We start from the raw sequence: 18,607 nt of genomic DNA, 5'->3' as shown, positions 1-18,607 counted from the left end.
GGTCCCCCGTGCCCTCAGCCACGATGGCGGACAGCGCCTCACACCGCCCGGCGCCCCTTGCCCTGATCAATGATGGCCTCCCAGCCCCCCGCAGAGCCCCGCGAGCATCGTGCCCTCACCCAAGATGGCGCCGCCCGGGCCCCCATTGGCCGGCGGGCGCGACGCCGTGGCGGCCATGTTGAGTGCGGCCGCATCCCGTGGTGCCGCGCGGGCGGCGCTGCCGGAAGCGGGCGCGGGGCGGTTGTTGACAACATGGCGGCCGCGGGCGCCGCCGCGGGAGGAAGAGGCGGAGGGAGCGGCGGCGGCGGGCGGGCGCTGCAGCCTCATTCATAGGACCCGGCGCGCTGCCTTCCCTCCCTCCCGCCCTCCCCCGCCCCGGCGGCCGCCTCGCCCCCTCCCCGGCGCTATGTCCTTCTTCAGGCGGAAAGGTAGGGGGGTGGCGGGCGGGCGGCCGCCGGGCTCGTCTCCCGCGCGGCTGCCGGGCCCCGGCCCTGCCCCTCCGGGCACCGCCACCGCGCCCCGCGAGGACCTCCGGGCCCTGAGGAGCGGCCTCCCCGCCAATGACGGTCAGTGCCGGCTGGTGTGACCTCCCGCGGGGTTGGGAGGGCTCGGCGGGGCTCTCCGGGGAGCGGCGGGTGCGGCCCCCGAGCTGCCCGGGGCTCCCGGCGGCTCCGGACCGTGACCGGGGCGGGGAGGGGGCTCYGGCACCGCCCACGCCTCGTGCAGGGTTTGAGCCTTTGAGCACTTCACGGATGGTTTTTTTCACAATGCTGACATACCCGGCTGTATGAAAAAATATAATGGGCTGAGAATGTACAGCAGCAGCTGAAAATGTCAATGAAAAAGGGACCTCACAGCACTGAGCTCTCCGTGAAAGCCAAAGGAGTCCTTGGCAGTTTATTCTGCAATACCTTTGTTAAGGAGTACAAGCTGGGGTTTGAAATCCAGGACTGCTGAAATATTTATAATATTCCAGCAGCACAAATGGGTGTAGGTTAAGTGTTCTCTGGGAGTGCAGCGTTTTGAAGGCACTTTGTGCTTGTGCTGCAGCGAGGGCCCTGCACTTTCAACCCTCACAGTTGTGGTTTGGGTGGTTTTTGTTGAAACTGGCACCATTTAGGAAGGGCCCCYTGGGAAAGTTCTGTTACCTCGTGATGCTGTAGCTCGAGTAATGYAACTATTGATCTTCTGATGCAGCCCCAAACAATTTTGGGTTRCTGAACCCAAAATGCACATCCTGGGAGGCAAGAACATGGTACTTGGGGTGATGTTGGTGCTCTTGGCTCACACATCCTCTGGAGCTTGCTCAGCCAAAGCAGCAGCAGCACTGAAAATGTCACTGTTTGGGGAGGATAATGCAATAGTTGTGGGAGAAATGAGTCTAAACTTCTATCCTTACTGGCAGATCTGAAGAATCTTGAAGCCACTGAGAGCTTTGCAAGTRCCACGATCATTTTTGGGGTGATTAGATACAAATGTTTAGCTCCAGAATAAAACTTTCTTAGTGGTTATAAACTCTTCAAAAAGAGCTCCTGCTGCTTCATGGAGAATTGTGCAGCTGAGGTTCCGTCCTGGTGTGGGATCACAGGGACAAGGTCAGCTTGTGTGGAAACTTTCTCAGGGAAAAAGCAATGAAAGGTTTGATTATCTGAGAAGTGTAATTGAGGAGCTGTGTTCCTTTGATTAAAGGATCTTTGGTCAGAGAGGCAAATCAGCACTAAATGCCCGAGAGAGACGCTGTGAAGGAGAGGAGAAAAGRAACCTTTCATCTGGGGCTGTGCATAAAACATTCTTGGTGTGATCTCCGTTTTTAGATCTGGCTTTTAGAGAAGATTTAAACTGAAGCTAGGAGAAAAGCAGCACATTAAGGCTTAGGATTAAACTCTGGAGTCCAAAATCCTACAAACACCAGTGTTTCATGGGGTGAGCTAGCATTTGTTTCAGAGGATATCACAGTGGGTAAAAATTAAAACTAATTTTAAATTAAAACGTAGCAAGGATCATAAAGCTACTAACTGTAGAAAACTCAAAACCTAAGGTGAAGTGTTTTTATAGCTTGAGCCCTCAAATAAAGATCTGGAAGAGTGAGGGTGGATAATGGGTTGAGAAATCAAAGTATAACAGGTGAGCTGGGCGCTTGAGGGCAGGTTATGAAACTGCTGCCAGTGGAACACCCCATCCCTGGGGATATCTTGGGAATAACACACAGTCCCACAGACTGGCTGACCTCAGCAGCTTCTCAGTGGTTTTTGTGCACTATCAACACACTGTGAACGGSTTTTGGATTTGTTCAGAGCATTTCAAGATGTGAATTAAAACTCTGGAATGTCATGTGCCGGTTTGGCACCCTTTGGAATGGGATTGGCCACTGGAAATCTCACCCTAAGTCCCTGTTCTGCGGTTCCTTCTGGTTTCACACAGGCACCACACAGCATCCGCTTTTTTGGGGAAAAGTGGAAGTGAATTCGTGTAGTGAAACTTCACTCTCTAAAATTTGGCCTTGGATCGGAGCTGATTTTGTCCCCTGCTGTCACTGATGTCACTCGGTTGTGCTCAGAGCTGCTGGGGACAGAAGCAGCTTGTGTGGAAAGGGTTGGGACACGACCCTGGGGTTTGTATTTCCAGTAATAAGTCGGTATTTAGGGAGGAACTGAATAGCTTGGTGAGAAGGAACAGAGGTATTTMAACTGAAAATAGGCTTATGGAGGACTCTTGTGTGAAACTCAGGAATTACTGCTGATAGCTAGGAACTGGTTKGAGTGATTAGGGAAAGACAAGGGTTTGTAGAGGTTTTTTCGTTCTCTTTGTGCCTCAGTSTTGTCTCAGACATGCAGGTTTTCCCGGTGATTTCTCCCCTGCCCAGCAGCTCCAGTTATGTAAAGGCTGGTTACTCTTCTCACAGCCTCATCGGGCTGCAGGGGGTCAATGTGGAGAGAATCCGCCTCTTCTAATGGACACTTAAACCCCTCTGTCCGAGAACGTGCTCCTGGCAGCTGAAATTTTCGACCCTGAGTTGCCAATTTGCAGCCCTGCAGCGTTGGTGCTCGCAGGGAAGCCTGGCAGACARCGCTGCAGCCACCGGGGCAGCGCAATTATGTAACCGGAGACTGGAGTTCCCCTTTAAAATATTTAAAATCCTCAGGTCGCGGCAGGAATGCTTTGGGTGGGTTTTTTGGATCCGTTTTGTGATGTAGATGTGTGATTGTGCTGGGCTGTSAGTGGTGTAGCCTCTGGAAGGGCTCCACAGTCGGTGTTCAGRGGTGACCTATTTGTAGTAATAATCCTTGCCTGGAGCAGCTTCCTGGCAGATCACGTTCTCCAATATCACCCTGCATTTGTTTCTCTGCCATCCTGTTTATGTGCTGCTTGGGCTTCTTTATTTTTGTTTYGAACAGATCTCATCATTCACTTCCTTTAGGAGCTTCCTTTAAAAAAAACAGTAATATTAAAAAAAAAAAAACTAAAAAAACCCCTAAAGCGCTTTTCCATCACAACTTTTTACACTGTTATCTTTCCATCAGCTGCTCACTCGAGGTTTGATGATGATCAGGCAGGACTATTTGTGAGAGAATTAACTGTTTGCAGGGAATTTCCAGGGCATTTCTGTGGTATCCATCATGTGCACGGAGGCAGCTCCATGGAGCCAGAGCCAGCCCACATCTCCTCAGTGTTGGGTGGTGTGCTGCTCTTCCTGTAATACAAATGAAATGTTTTTAGGTGATTTTTGGTTCACAGAGAACACCTGACAGTGCCCTGCACTTAAAACACACCTTTCCCACTCTTTCCAAGTTCATGCTGTTTATTAAATTAACCCTGAATGTAGCCTGGCTTTAATTCTGTAGACAGCAAAYGTCTTCCTCCATGGTAATTTTAACATTAAATTTAATTAATGGATGATAAAGGTTTGCTTTTGAGAAAAGTCAACAGAAAAGCTTTGAAAGCTTCCATCAGTTACTGAATGTGCAGATTTAAATTAGAAATCAGTTTTAACAAAATCATAGTTTACATCTCCCTCTGATACTTGCTGATGTTGGGAATTCTGTGGCCATTCTCAGGTAAATGCCATTAGTGACCCAAAACAACATTAACATTTCCCCTTGTATTTTACAGTGAAAGGCAAAGAACAAGAAAAGACCACAGATGTGAAAGCAATTAAAAGTAAGATCAAAGTTTTGTCTATAAATTCAGATCTCTGCCATCATCTGCCATTTTTATCTTACCCAGCAGGATGATTTCCTTACTCCTGGGCACTGATCTGACCTATGCATCAAGCCCAAACCAAACCTAAAACTTAATTCTGTTTCTGAGTATTTATAGTAACTAATCTTTCCTCCTCATCTTGCTGAATCTGTAGGTGCAGAAGGTTATTAAATTATGTCAGGCATGAGTTTTAATTCAAAGTGATCAGGCAATCCRGTCACCTTGCACGTGGTAGTTGTTCCTTATCCACCACAAATTGCTGCTGAAATTTCTTGCTCAGCTGTAGTGTCCTTTGGAGTTTGGAAAATGCAGCTTCACTGCCTCTGATTTGCAGAAGAAGCTGCAGGGTCTGGTTTAACTTTGTCTGATGTGGCTTTTGAGGTTGAAGATCCAAATTCAGAATGRGCCATTCTGCTGCTGCTCTGTGTGGTCCAGGGACCTTGCTGCTAAATCTTCTAGGAGAGGAGAAAATATCTTGGTGGAAAAAAATTTATAAACTGAGGGAAAACAAGTTTTTCTGTGAGTTTTTCTTTCAGTACTAAAAGGAGATGAGGTGAATGYCTGAATCTGATCTGTTACTTTTATACCCTCAGACAAAATCCTGTATTCTGTACTTGGTATTCCTGTAATTCTGTACTTGGTCATGTGTTATCTGCACATCAAGAGAAAATGAAAGRCTTTTTTCACCTTTGTGGTCTGTCTTACAAATCAAATGCAGGAAAYAGTGAATGGCATCCATTTCATAGCACACCTCACCTTCCAGTGCAACTGCCAGTATGGTGAAACTGAAAATAAAAATAAACTTGAACATTTATAGTATTGCACCTTGTGAGCTGCTGAACAGAGACCACCTTTGTTTGACCCTTAGAGAAAGTAGAACATTTTTTTATATTATGAACATTTGAGAAAATTAAATTTGAATCTAATTGACRAAAGCTCAGGCTTTACTGAGGAGTGTTCTTTGGCTGTTTATAAGTGGCCTCCACCAAGTTTTCCCATTGCTGCCACCCCTTGGCCTTGGAACAAAGGTATTTTCTCCATTATTGCTGTGAGGAAATASCCAGAGGCTTTGTAAGAAGCAGCAAGTGATGTCTTGGTGTCAAATCCTGCAAGTGCACAAACCCTTGGCAATAACTTAAATAGTTTAACTCTCCTGTGCCATTGCTCGTGAGATATCTGTGCTGTGACATACAAGTGGGAAATTGTCAACGGCTGTCACAAAATTGGGAATAAAAATGAAGTGATGCAGCATGGAAGTCATGAAGCCCAAGCTGTTTGACACCTTGACGGAACACATCCCTGGAAATGCTGAGATAATCAGCTCATCTGGCGTGTTTGGTTTTTGAGTCAGAGGTGTAAGGTGTCCCTGTGTGTCATCCTTGTCTAATGCAGCTTCCYGAGAGCTTTGGAATCTGTTATGAGCATGGTTTGGGGTTTTTCAGCTTTGTCATCAATTAACAATTAGCAAAGTTTTGTGTCACAAAGTTCTTCTTTTCTTCTTTGTTCTCTTTGTGCTCCAATAGCCACTTATGTTCTAAAGCAGCCAGAGGGGGTTAAGTTTATAACCTGGGTTTCATCAGAGGTATTTCCTTGTTGCTTTTTTTCTTCTTGCAACCAAGCAGAAGTAACAAAAATATTTTTGAAAAATACTCTTATTAAAAGTCACAGAYAACTTTGTAGTTTAGGATTTTTTAAACTCATTTTAGCCTTCAGAAAGGCCTGGGAATGGATTGGTAGGAGCATAGGAACCAAACTAAAGAGCTGACAGAGTATTCAGCTGTTACAATAGTGGTTATCAAGGAAGCAGGAAACKCAGGAATATTTCATGTGTAAACTTAGACGTGGCATCTCTTGACTTGCTGCTGAATAAGGAAAATAGAAGTGGGTGGGAGTGAGTTTATTGTTGCTATAATAAAACTTCTGGTTTTTAATCAAATAAAATTTGTGGTCCTTGATCAAAGATGACACCCAGTGGCACGGTGAGGTTTTAATGAGACTGACTCTTGCAAACTCCCTGGTGTATTTTGGGGTGCTTAGCAATGGGCAATGTTTAGAACAGGTCGTGGGGTCCTTGTGCTTTAACAATCCCTGTMTTGATTGCAGCTCCAATCCCAGTACATTCCCCTCAGAGAAGCACTAGGAATCATGCCTTGCTGGAGGCTGCAGGACCAAGCCATGTGGCCATCAATGCCATCTCTGCCAACATGGACTCKTTCTCCAGCAGCCGCACAGCTGCCCTCAAGAAGCAGCCAAGTCACATGGAAGCTGCTCATTTTGGAGACTTAGGTAAGGCTGGGATCATGTCAACATTTCTTTTTATTCTCTGGGTGTTCTGTGCACTCACCATCCCTTGGAGTAGATAGGTAATAAAAGTGTGGCTGCTGTTACAGTAGCATCTGTGTTACCCTGGGAGGGTTTTGAAGGGCACAGACTATTCCTTCACTTTGTCATTGTGGTGGAATTGGCCCTTCACAGTTACATTGACAGGACAATTTTGTATCCATTCACAGTCAGGTGACAGGACACTTTTATATCCAATCCCCAAGTCCGTGGTACACCAGGGACTCATTCCCTTTTATGTTTTCYTTTAGGCAGATCGTGTCTGAATTACCAGGCCCAAGAGACCAAATCAAGCCTTTCCAAGACCCTGGAACAAGTCCTGCAGGACAGTGTAGCCCTCCCTTACTTCATCCAGTTCATGGAGCTGCGCAGGATGGAGCACTTGGTGAAATTTTGGTTGGAGGCCGAGAGCTTCCACTCCACGACCTGGTCACGCATCCGCGCGCACAGCCTGAACACGGTGAAGCAGAGCTCCCTGGCAGAGCCGGTGTCCCCCTCCAAGCAGCAGGAATTGGCYTCCTCTCCTCCTTCTGGGTGGCTGGAGGAGAGGCTGGAGGGCTCAGGCACAGCCACAGCCCSRCTGCTCCGGYCCCAGCCCRACAGAACTGCCCCCAGCCAGAACCACGTGGTGCTGCCGGGGCAGGGGAGCCACAGCACCGGGGCTCTGGCTCTGAGGAAACCAGAGACAGGGACTCAGTCTCTTCCAGATGATCAGCAAGAATCTTCCAAGCTTTCGGTATCAAATAGAAACAGCCCCTCCTCTGCACTAAAGGACTTGTCAGGAAAACTCATGAAAAGTAAGTGCTGTGTGTTCCCTCTGGTTAAAAAGGTGGGAAATGGGGAATGTTTTTGCTGTTTTTCTTTTGTGCAGGGAGCTGACTCAGTTCTCAGGTTCTTAGTAAGTGTGATGTTGTGAGGAAGAAAGTTTTATGTATCGCTGATTTTAACTTGCTGCTGGTCAGTTTGAGCTGTGTATTGTTTGACTTGTTTAAAAATAAAAAAGCTGCTGAAAAGACTTCAAAAATCATTGTGTACTCAATAAGCATAGGTCACTTCTGTTCTTCCATGTGTAAGAAGTGAAGATGAACATTACAGTATCCCGTTCTTCTTTCACCCATCCCATCCCACCTGAAGAGAATTGCATAAAGTTTAGATGATGGGGTTGAGAATTGATAATTAACTTGCCGTGGAAGGTAAATATCCTGTATTACATAAGAAGACATCAGTAGTGGTTGCAAGACACTTGTGGAGATTTATGTGTGGAATGTACTGGTTTTATTCTTGGATTTTTTCAGTAGAGTTCCTCCCCTTATAACTGATTTGTTGTCATTTGGATTCCACCTCTTCAGAGGCTGCTGGAAGTAAGGATGAAATTGATATTTCCTTTTGGTAGTGAGCTACCTGCACAGTAATGTGTTTCTCTACTCTGCATCTACTCAGTCTTCCCTCATTTGTGCAAGTGTGCAGGCAAAAAGGAAACACTTTCTTCATATTGGTTCCTTTTATTTGCTCAACCGTTTCCTGGTGTTGCATCCCTTTCTCTTGCTGTTTTTCCTTCTCATTTAGTTATTTATCATGTGCCTCCACAATACATAACATCAGCCCCAAAGTCACTTAAACAAGAGAAGTYATGTTTTAGTTGTGAAAGTTCCTCAGCTTTCTGGTGTCTAAAAAGAATTTGAGAACACTGGGTCCTCCTTGAGAAATCTGAAAAGAATTTGAGTTTAGTTTTTTTCTCTTTCAGAGTAGAGTCCTAAATCTCAAAAGACAATGTACTAAGCACGAGGCATCTTCTTTTAAGATTTTTTTTCTTCAAATTTCTTTATAATGCAAGTGATTTCTCTGTGATGAGAGCTAAAAACTGGGAACTTCACTTGCTGAATGGTGTTAGTTCTGGGACTAAGGTGTGCAGYTGAGGAACTGGGTTCTGCCTTCTGTGGTTGTAGGGAAAATTTGGAGCTGTGTAGTTTTATTCCTGACATCAGTCAGTCCATGCTGGCTTTRTTGTGACCTGGCTGGAGATGACACAGTCACTGCAGCTGGTCAGGAGCAGAATCTGAATATCCTGCAGTGGAATGGGAGGAAACATCACTGAGAATTAGACACCTGCTTTTGTGAAGGGCAGACATTTGTCATTCACTTACGCCAAGGWATTCCRAGTTTGATTCTGTGTTTCTTCCCCRCAGGTATAGAACGGGATGCAGTTAGTACTTTTACCAAATATATTTCTCCAGATGCTGCTAAACCAATCCCTATTACAGAAGCAATGAGAAATGACATAGTTGGTAAGAATGAATAACCGTTCCCTCATTTCAGAGCTGCTCTGTCGCCGTAAAAATATCTTCAACATGTCACACACTTGTATTTATTTTTATTTTTATGAATTTTTAAAGGCAGCTGTAAAAAGATAGGTGATTACAAGACCTTCAGCAGTTCTGTGCAATATCCTCAGAAAAAATTTCAGAGATTTTCTTTAAACTAGGGAAAGAATTCTTGGTGGTTATGGAGGGGATCCAAATATGAGTCTCAATCAAATATTTTAGCCATGTTGTTATAATYTGGCTACCTGCAGCACTTTAAAAGCTCTTTGCTCAGTCAGAACCAGCTGATTCTGGTGTATTTGAACTACAATTTTTCATTAACTAGTCCTTGCTCATGCCTTTCAGCTCCATCAGCCAAATCCGTGTTAAAATTAACCTGGTCTTTCTTTKCAGCAAAGATCTGTGGCGAAGATGGCCAAGTGGATCCCAACTGCTTCGTTACAGCACAGTCCATAGTATTCAATGCAATGGAACAAGAGTAAGTTGATKGGATGGTTTGGATTCTTGTGCCTTTTGCTAAAGGTTCTGTTCAAAGTGTTTATGGAGACGTAACAATATCAGCTGTTTTCTGCGTAGTCTTCTATATTTGAAACAAATCCATTCTTGYTGAATTTGGCTGTTCACACTGTTGTGTTCTTCATCTCTTTCCTGTGCCATTTGCAAACCTGCCCTGTAGTTTGCTAGTTTTGCTTTTATCCAACCAAAAGTATCAGAGTTCTGGGCAAGAGTTCATTGGTTCTGAGGGTGCCTGAGATGCTGCTGACCCCTGATAACTGATTGTCCCTGTCTCTGTGCAGGCACTTTAGTGAGTTTTTGCGAAGTCACCATTTCTGTAAATACCAGATCGAGGTGCTGACCAGTGGGACTGTGTATCTGGCTGACATTCTGTTCTGTGAGTCAGCCCTGTTCTACTTCTCTGAGGTGAGTGGCAACATTTGGCTTTGCTTTTATGTTCCTTTCTAGCAAATGAAAAACATSTGTTCATTCCTTGATGGCTTTAGATTGGATATGAGGAAGGAATTCTTCCCTGTGAGGGTGTGGAGGCCCTGGCACAGGTTGCCCAGAGAAGCTGTGGCAGCCCCTGAATCCCTGGAAGTGTCCAAGGCCAAGTTTGATGGGGCTTGGAGCAATCTGGGACAGTGGAAGGTGTCCCTGCCCATGGCAGGGACTTGGAACTGGAWAATTTTTAAGTTTCCTTCCCACCCAAACAATTCTGTGATTCTATGATTATAAATACAGTAAAAAWCCCAAGGTGTATCTTTTTCTGAGAGAAAATGCATTGAACTTTTTTCTGCCCCATGCAGGACTAATTCAAATGTTCAGACCTGTCCGTTGTGTAGTGAATGAATATTTGTGATTTCCTTTCCAGTTAGTGAGTGTTTCTCAGTCTCTTGGCTTTGTAGAAGCTTTGACATAGTCACCTTGATCTTCACATTGTAGGGACTTTGAAAGCCTTAAGTGTTATTACAGACAACAAATCACTCACCAGTGTTATGCAGAGAGGGCATCTTTGGGGATGTGATAGGTTAAATGGAAGATTTCACACTTTCAGGCTCCTGCACGTTAAGGAATCAGCTCTTGACACACTTGTCCTGACAGTCTGACAAGCTGATGTATTYTGAAACTGCAGCTTGGGAAGCTGAGACAATGTGCTGAGCTCAGTGCGAGCTAAATGTAGCATGAACATGGTGTTTCCTGTCCTGGTATGAGACAAATAGTTTTTTTGAAACTTAAGTGTGAAAAAAAATACAAAAAAGAAATGTCAAAATTTGTTCTGGTTTGTTTTTGGTTTTTTGGKKTTTTTTTTATTTTCCAAACAWGCTACATCTATCAGCAACAGAAAAGTTCAAAATACTGTGTCTTGGTGATAATTTTGCATCACTAATATATAGACCATGTTGCTTGTTCTAAATAGGAAGAAGGAAGTTTGTCTATGCTTATTAAAAGTTTCTTGCTAACACTTCTTTAATCCCTCCTGTTTTTCTGATTTCCTTCCAGTACATGGAGAAGGAAGATGCAGTTAATGTATTGCAGTTCTGGTTGGCAGCAGATAACTTCCAGTCTCAGCTTGCTGCCAAAGAAGGCCAGTATGATGGGCAAGAAGCACAGAACGATGCCATGATTTTGTATGACAAGTGAGGGAGTTCAACAATCCTTTGTTTCTGTACTTGTGGTTTTATGTTGCAAAAGGAACTTTTCTGCAGTGCTCTGCTGTTCTGCTGAGGTGCATTTTATTAAGGTGGTATTTGAAGTGAACTTTCCAAATTTTTTTTATATACATGAAGGAAATTCCTTTCAAGGATTCCATTCTTAAACATAATTTAGGATTTTCAGGACTTGATTGCTTGWGTTTGGTTGTGAAATATCAAAGCTGATTGGTTGGCATTTGAAAATGGGAAAGGTTTAAGCCTAATAGCAGCTACAGCACTGCAGAAAAACCTTAATGTTCAGGTACTGTTATCCACGTCAAGCAGGCTGTAGGAGCTGTTCTCACTCATAATAAAAGCCARAAAGTGCTTCTTCTTAGTATTGCAAAATATTTCCTATTTTTAAGGAAGCAATCAGATCCTTTTTAATATCAGACTTTCACTCTCAGGCGGGGAACTTCTTTGCTGTATTTTATGCTTCACCTTAGCAATAAGATAGCTGGGAGACAGACAGCAAAACTTCTTCCAGGAAGTGTTTGTTCTTAAGCTTAAGTGTGAGACTCTACCACAACTTGAGTTATTACCCAAGGAGGAAATAATAATTGGAGAGGAAGCAAGTACTTCACTCAGAGGTTCATCAGTCATTCCCCCACCCTTAAACTCAGGATGTGAACAGTAGAGCCAGTGCTGCTTCAGAGTTCTGGGTGTTTCCTGCTCYGTTCCTGTTTGCCATTCTCTGTTTTTCACCTGTGTTTCAGGGCAGGGCTCTCAGAACCATTTCTGGGAGGGGGGTGTCTCACCTGCAGTCAGTGGGGACTGGGTGTGTGCAGGTTTTTGTAGTGTCTGGGGGACAGGTGGGCACTGAGCACTCACAAARGTTTGCAAATCCTGTTTGTGTTGTTTCCTTGCCCTGCCCCAGGTACTTCTCCCTGCAGGCCACGCATCCTCTGGGGTTTGATGACTCTGTGAGGCTGGAGATTGAATCCAACATCTGCAGGGAGGGGGGGCCCCTCCCCAACTGCTTCACCACTCCCTTAAGGCAGGCATGGACAACCATGGAGACGGTGAGATCCTTCTTCAGRGTGGGGTTCACACTCAGTGAAGGTGATGTGGAGGTTTCATGATGTGCCAAGTGTCCTCTGCAGCATCCCTGATTTGTCCTGGTCCTTTACTGTTTTCCTGTTTACCTGGGTAATAGAACAGCTTCAGTAAAACCTGCCAGACTCTTTTCCCTAGCCTGATTTGAAGATACCACCCACTGGCTCCTGTTTGTGCTCTGTGAAATGTTTGTCTCGGATGATTATTGCAGTTTAATGGAAGTAACAGAATTTCCTCCTATGTGAATTGCTATCAACAGCTTATTTTTTATCTTTATCAAATTTTCCTTCCTCCTTGTAGGAGTGTTTGCAAGTCTAATGCAAGGGCTGTGGTTAATAATGTAATTCTGGCATACCCAGATACCAGAAATGAATGATTTGAATCTGGAGCTGCAGAGAATTGTGAACAGCGAAGCAGAATGAACTTTAAAGCCTGTTGGGCTGTCAAGCTTAGTTTATRGAGGGAGGAAAAAAAATCTGAACTTCAATTCCAGTTACTGAAGGATTTGGTTAATAGGCAGTTGGGTTTGTTCATTTTGCAGTAGGATTAAAACTTAAAGCAATGCAGTTGCTAATCCACAATAATTCCATGCATGGCTGCTTTTACTTGTGCTTCATCTACACAAGGACTGAGGTGTTTGTTTGTTCTTCTCTAACTGTGCAGACCAGCCTTGATTAAAGAGGACTCCTTCTGTCCCTCAGGTTTTTCTACCTGGTTTCTTGTCCAGCAACCTTTACTACAAATACTTGAATGACCTCATCCATTCAGTACGAGGAGATGAATTCCCTGGAGGGAATGTTGCACTGAGTATTCATGGCCCTGGTAGCTCTCCTGACACTGATTCCATAGGGAGCACAGATGGCTCTGCCTCCCAGGTACCAATTTCTGTTATTTCTTTGCATCATTGATGTTTTTATTAGGCTGTTACTATTGCTGAAGACTTGTTTTCATAGTGCCATAACATCTAAGAATGCTTGTTATTAGAAATTACATTATTTTATCAATACTGTCGTTACAACTTCAGGTCAAAATTGACATTTGTGAATGTGCTATCCAATTTAAATATAAACATGCAAGTTCTGTTAAAGTGCCAAATTTTCTGTCCTGATGAGTAAACTCAGTTCTGGGGCTGAAGGCATCAAGCTGCTCAAACACAGAGCAGATTCTGCCTTACCTGGAGCCAGGATAGCTCAGAAACTGGAAGCCCAGCTGAGAGCAGAGGAGCCAAGCAAGAGCTGCATTTATTGAACTCTKCAGGGTACCCTGAGCTTCAAATCCAGTATCCACACCAATGTTAGTCATGTCCTGGGTTTCCAGCAACTTGGAAGCTGTACTACCTGCTTGTACTATTTTTAAACCTTCTAATTTGCAAGGAGGGAATATTCCTCCCCTAGCTGCAAAGTGGGGAATAAAATCTATGTTCTGGAAGCCTCCTGCTGCTTGATCCTCTGAGCAGGAGGAACTGCTGGTAATTGGCTGGGCAATTTGGGAAATGAGGTGCTGCTTTCTGTGGTGTGCATTCCTGCTTGTCTGAATGGGAGAATCTCTGGGTCTCTGCATATTTTTGCATAAAGAGCAGCAGGGAAGGAGCTGCAATCGGTGTTTCTGTTCCATGCTGAGGTGATAATGGATAGCTGTGTGTTGTGTTCTCCCTGTTGTTGCTCTGATGATTCCTTGGCTTTTTTTTCCATAATCTTATATAAATACTCCAGGCCAGAAGATAAATGTTTGCTCTCTGTGCATGGGGGAGGYGTCTGTGTTTGGGAATTGCTTACTGAGTGCAGGAGAGGCTCATAACAGATGATTTGTTGAGCTGATAATGCTCAGGCAGCAGTGTATACTGACCTGGGCATTGTGTCTTTGGCCCTGTCCACAGAACGTTATCATCCTCTGCTTTAAACAATGTCCTGTGTGTTGGGAACTCAAGGCTGTGTAGACACTCTCTAATTCTTTTGCTTAGASACTTGACCAAGGTTTATCTAAGTGTTAAAAGCACGAAAATTGCAGTTTTGTTAAGCTGGTAGTTGTCTGCATTGGGCACTAATACTTAGAATTTTTATTTGTAGTCCAATGTCAAAAAGGCTAATGTTAAAATCCTGAAAAATTTTGATGAAGCAATAATTGTAGATGCTGCAAGTCTGGATCCAGAGTCTTTGTATCAACGAACATATGCAGGGTAAGGTTCATTTCAGTGTATTGTTTCCTTTCTGGTTACATGTTTCATCTCAGTTTCATTTTTGCTGTGTCTTTCTGCATGAAGAGTAGGCCTAAATGCAAGATCTTAGTCCATATCTTAATATTTGAAACTAAATTCATTTCAGTAGTGATTTAACACTGATAGTGAATGTTTTCTGACCAGAATGGCAGCCAGAAAAATATTTCTAAGTGTTTTTTCTCTTTCTCTTAGTTATTGTTCCTCTTTAACTCCAAAATATAGCCAAGTATCAATTTTAGGTGTAGGTGGTGGTGATAGGTTAATAGAGTCTTTATTACGATGCCTTTTTGCTTTTTATGACTGATGGTTTTCCATAATGCCAAAGTTCTTTTGATCACCCACATGGTTCTTCCTTCCTCTCCTCAGGAAGATGACATTTGGAAGAGTCAGTGACCTGGGGCAGTTCATCAGAGAATCTGAACCGGAGCCTGATGTCAAAAAATCAAAAGGTCTGTTTTCCTCTTTCCATTTCTGCAAACATCTGCAGAGCTGCTCTCTTTGCTGCTGCAGTTGAGATAAGCAAAATGCGTGACTCTTAGCAGATTTGTTTTAAGCCAAATAGAGATGCTRTGGGGATTGGCCTATACTGAGGCAAAACCCACCTCTGGCCCAGTTTCCTATCCAAACTCTGCTTTTCTGGTCCAGCTGGACTGCAGGGAGCRTGAGCAGCCTGTGGGAGTTGGAGCTGTCGATGGAACCTGGCAGGGATGGGAGCCATCAGCAGMTGAGCTGGTGATCAAACCTTCAAAGCTTTGGTCTGGAGATGAAAAAGAACTGCAGCTCTCCACAGGCTTCCCACCCAGGCTGGGACCTGCTGCTTTTCAGCTCTGGGAAGGGTTCAGTGTCCAAATGGCTCCAGGCAATCCYGTTCTTTCCTGCCACTCCTCCATGTCCTGAATGCCAGCAGAGCAAACCCTTCAGAGGGATGGCAGGAATTAGYTTTGTACCTCACTTCACTGACATACCTTGCTTGCTGTTTTTATCTCAACCAGGGTCCATGTTTTCACAAGCAATGAAGAAATGGGTTCAAGGAAACACAGATGAGGTGTGTCCCCTTTCATGTTGTCCTTGCAACTTCACRCTTTAGATTAGAGAAATAAAGTGTTGTTATTCTTAATCCTGCCTGTTATCTCTGAGTATCTTTTTGCTGCATCAAGAACAGGGAGACTCTGTGTGCTAAATATAATTTGATTGGATTGCATGTATGTGTGAAACTAGTTTGATCTTTGCCAGGGCTTGCTGGTTGAATTAATTGTGTGCTTGCAGTCAGAGTTTTTCTTATTGYAGTTTTATGTATGTGCATGTAGGGTTGGAGGTGCTGTTTGATTTTTATGGTGAAGTGACCACTGCACATAGATTATAGGCTGCATTTTTTGATTTCAGAGGGGATTGGACAAATCCCCAAAAGATAAATCTTAAAAACTCCACCAACCCTCTTGGAAATTGCATCAAGCCATAAATACAAGAATTGAAGTTAACACTGTACTTGGAAGCCATCRAGGGAGGATATGTTTATACAGGTCRTGGAGTTGTGAAGGYTAYCCTGACTCCAAGGCTGTGCATTCTGCTGAGAGCACTGTGTTTTTATTTTAAGAACCTGAAGCTATCTGTGTTTGGGGCTGTGTTTTCTCAGGCTCAAGAAGAGATGGCTTGGAGGATAGCAAAGATGATCGTCAACGACGTCATGCAGCAGGCGCAGTGTGAGCAGCCTTTGGAGAAGGTCACCAAGGTAGGGGGGTGGAAAGGCTGCCTGCCTTCATCTGGCTGCAGCCAGGCTGTGGGAGGAGCAGAGCTCTCGCTTGCCTTCCTCCTGGGGCTGAAACCCACGCTGGTAAATGTTCAAACCAGCAGAGCATGAGATGAAGAAACAAAGGTTGGAAGTGTTTCGGCCTACGTGTGATGTAGGAATTTCTTAACACATGCCTGTGGTGGTTCTTCTGTGAAAGCACTAAACTGGTTTTAGTTTGAGTCTACAAACTGCCTAATTAGTTAAAAGGGTGATCTGTGCTGCAGGATCAAGAAACATTTGCTGTTTCCTCTTAGTCARTAGTGGTATTTCTGCCTGAAGTGTCAGTAAAACTCAACAGCTGYGAATTTGTCTCRTTGGGTGCACCCATTTACACAATTCTGTCTACAGACTTTAAAAATACTCAGTAGCCCTGTCCATAGGTTTGTGTATTGTTGTTTAGTGACTGTGTTGTTGTACCACCCTTGTGTTCTCTGTCAAAAAAACACAATTCTAATGCAGATTTTGTGCAATATTGGYGACAGCAGGTTACTACGTTAACGTCTGGTATTTCTGACTTTCAGGCATGTGAGTTTCTAAAAATTAACTTGCATTATGTTCAGTTGCTGAAGGTAAACATGTGCCAAAGCCCAGCTATTCGATCCAAATGGGTGGATCCATAGTTCACTSTGTGAGTGTTTTCTTTCTAATAGAGCAGTTAAGTGACTTCTATAATGATTTCACTTAATGGCTTGGCTGCAAATGATATAATTCCACTCTGCCTGGATGAAAAGGTCACTCAGCACAGTATTTAGCAATATCAAGTGGCTGCAGATGCTCTGGATTCAATTAASCAAGTAATCTAAAGGTTGAGTGTGTTTGGATTAGGTTTGGGGTTTTTTCCTTCCCCAAACTCAAACATACCTGGCTTCAATGTTTTTAAACACAAAATGTCTTTCTATTAAGCAATTACCTTGCATGTTTTAGGGTGAAACGAACTGTTTTTCCCTTTTCCAGCTATGACTTTAGCAACTCCAGGACAGGAAATCTGGTTTTCCACTTTGAGAATGAGTGAACTTTCCCTATTGGTGGATTCTTTAACACAGCCAATGAAAACAAAGCACTGTTACTCCAGCTGCTGGRATCTCCCTCATTTCTAAGGAAGAATGAAAAAGAAGCAATCCTGGACCTCCACTGTAGAGAGTGAAGAAACACTTTTTCCTGTTGTATGTGGCATTCACAGTAACGATGGTTCTGAGATGAAGATGCAGTTTACAAATGTGTCACTGAGAAACTGCGATCGGCTGCACAAATACTTGACCCTGTCTCAAAAAATAGACTTTCAAGCAAAATATCTGGAATGGGACACAGAGGCCACAACAGAGGAGAAGGTTTTTGCTGTAGTTTCTAGTTCTACTACTTGTAATTTTTAAACACAGAATTGGAAGGGCCGTGGGGCACATCCTAGAAGGGTGAATCCATTGGCAGTGAATGACCTGGAAAGTTCGAAGTTTAATTTTCCGTTACTTGAAATAGATGAGTATTCAACTGTAAGATAAATGTATTTTACTTCATAACTGCATTAACTTTGAAGGCAGTGTAGAAGGGTCAGGAACTCCTCCTTGTTGAGCTCCTACACCTGCACACACACACAAACACACACACACACACACACACCTCCCCTGCTTCCACCACAGAGCAGATCCGAGGCTGATCCTGCAGCACCTCTGCTCTCAGAGCCACCTTCAGAGCAGGTTGGACCCTGCAGACTGCCCCACTTCCTCTCCTCAGCATCCCTTGAGCAAGGAAAGAAGTAATTGCTGCCATTCTCCATCRCTTGTTGTCCTCCACCCAACATAGTATCTAATTCCAGATGTTTGGTTTACAAARAAAAGCAATTTTTAATGACCTCTGGCCTTCTTCCTGACACTGTCAACACTTACCATGTTACACAGCACCTCTTTTTTTTCCCCAGCAAATTGATTTTGCAGGGTAGCAGAAGTACTCAGTGTCTCACCGTTACATTACTACTACATTTTTAGTATACCACACTTCTATTTTGGGTTTTTTTTTTACTTTAATGATTGCTTTTTTCCTCAAACTTGTGCAAAGTAATCACTATGCGAAGAATTCAAATCATTTCCAATGTTCAGAATATCTTGATTGACTAGAAAGTGTTATTCTGTTGCAATATTCGATTGTATAGAGACACACTGTATTGTTAATGAAAAAGCAAAAAAAGGCTGTGTATAGGTTTTTGGTACTATGTACCACCTCTTATTTCTCTCATACCCAAACATTCATGTACTTAAAACATACTATATTTAATTGTGTTTTGATTTAAAATATATAAATATCAAAATCTGTGTTGATTTTCTGTTTTTATGGGAAGTTACAGGGGGTGTTTCTTTTTAATGTGAGCTTTAGGAGTAATTCTGCACACGTTTCTTAATGGACTATATTAGTGGCAGTGTGGTGAATAAGATTAATTCTTATTTAAATATTAAATAAGGTCTTCAATCACTGGGTGTGGCAGAAGTTGGGCTGAGAAAAGGGTGAA

The 18,607-nt window shown here is 43.7% G+C and overlaps 2 protein-coding genes across 4 annotated transcripts in view; one reads left to right on the top strand and one right to left on the bottom strand.

Moving 5' to 3' along the window:
- Nucleotides 1-327, bottom strand: part of LHFPL7 (LHFPL tetraspan subfamily member 7) — a 61,507-nt gene extending 61,180 nt beyond the window's left edge. Inside the window, exon 1 of the mRNA XM_057372050.1 lies at nt 120-327. Within this exon, the coding sequence (XP_057228033.1) occupies nt 120-327 (208 nt within the window). The remainder of the gene's footprint in view (nt 1-119) is intronic.
- On the top strand, nt 216-18,394 carry AKAP10 (A-kinase anchoring protein 10). Of its 3 annotated transcripts, XM_057371938.1 has the most exons (15): nt 216-566; nt 4,111-4,158; nt 6,304-6,486; nt 6,792-7,337; nt 8,727-8,825; nt 9,255-9,339; nt 9,659-9,782; nt 10,860-10,996; nt 11,928-12,072; nt 12,808-12,981; nt 14,173-14,282; nt 14,688-14,770; nt 15,314-15,366; nt 15,955-16,050; nt 17,065-18,394. In XM_057371938.1, exons 1-15 carry the CDS (start codon nt 407-409, stop codon nt 17,068-17,070), a joined length of 2,049 nt encoding a protein of 682 aa, XP_057227921.1. In that variant the 5' UTR covers nt 216-406; the 3' UTR covers nt 17,071-18,394. The 3 variants fall into 3 exon arrangements, with proteins under 3 accessions (XP_057227921.1, XP_057227923.1, XP_057227922.1); XM_057371939.1 differs by lacking the exon at nt 4,111-4,158 and having other exon boundaries at nt 217-566; nt 17,065-18,393; XM_057371940.1 differs by lacking the exons at nt 15,314-15,366; nt 15,955-16,050; nt 17,065-18,394 and adding an exon at nt 14,967-15,307.
- Nucleotides 18,395-18,607: the final 213 nt, after the last annotated feature.

This window comes from Malurus melanocephalus, unplaced genomic scaffold (genome assembly GCF_030028575.1).
Source record: "Malurus melanocephalus ecotype Western Australia unplaced genomic scaffold, MMel_1.1 scaffold_162, whole genome shotgun sequence".
NCBI classification, from domain to species: domain Eukaryota; kingdom Metazoa; phylum Chordata; class Aves; order Passeriformes; family Maluridae; genus Malurus; species Malurus melanocephalus.
Note: the sequence above shows the minus strand (reverse complement) of the source record. Positions and strands in the feature narration are given on the sequence as shown.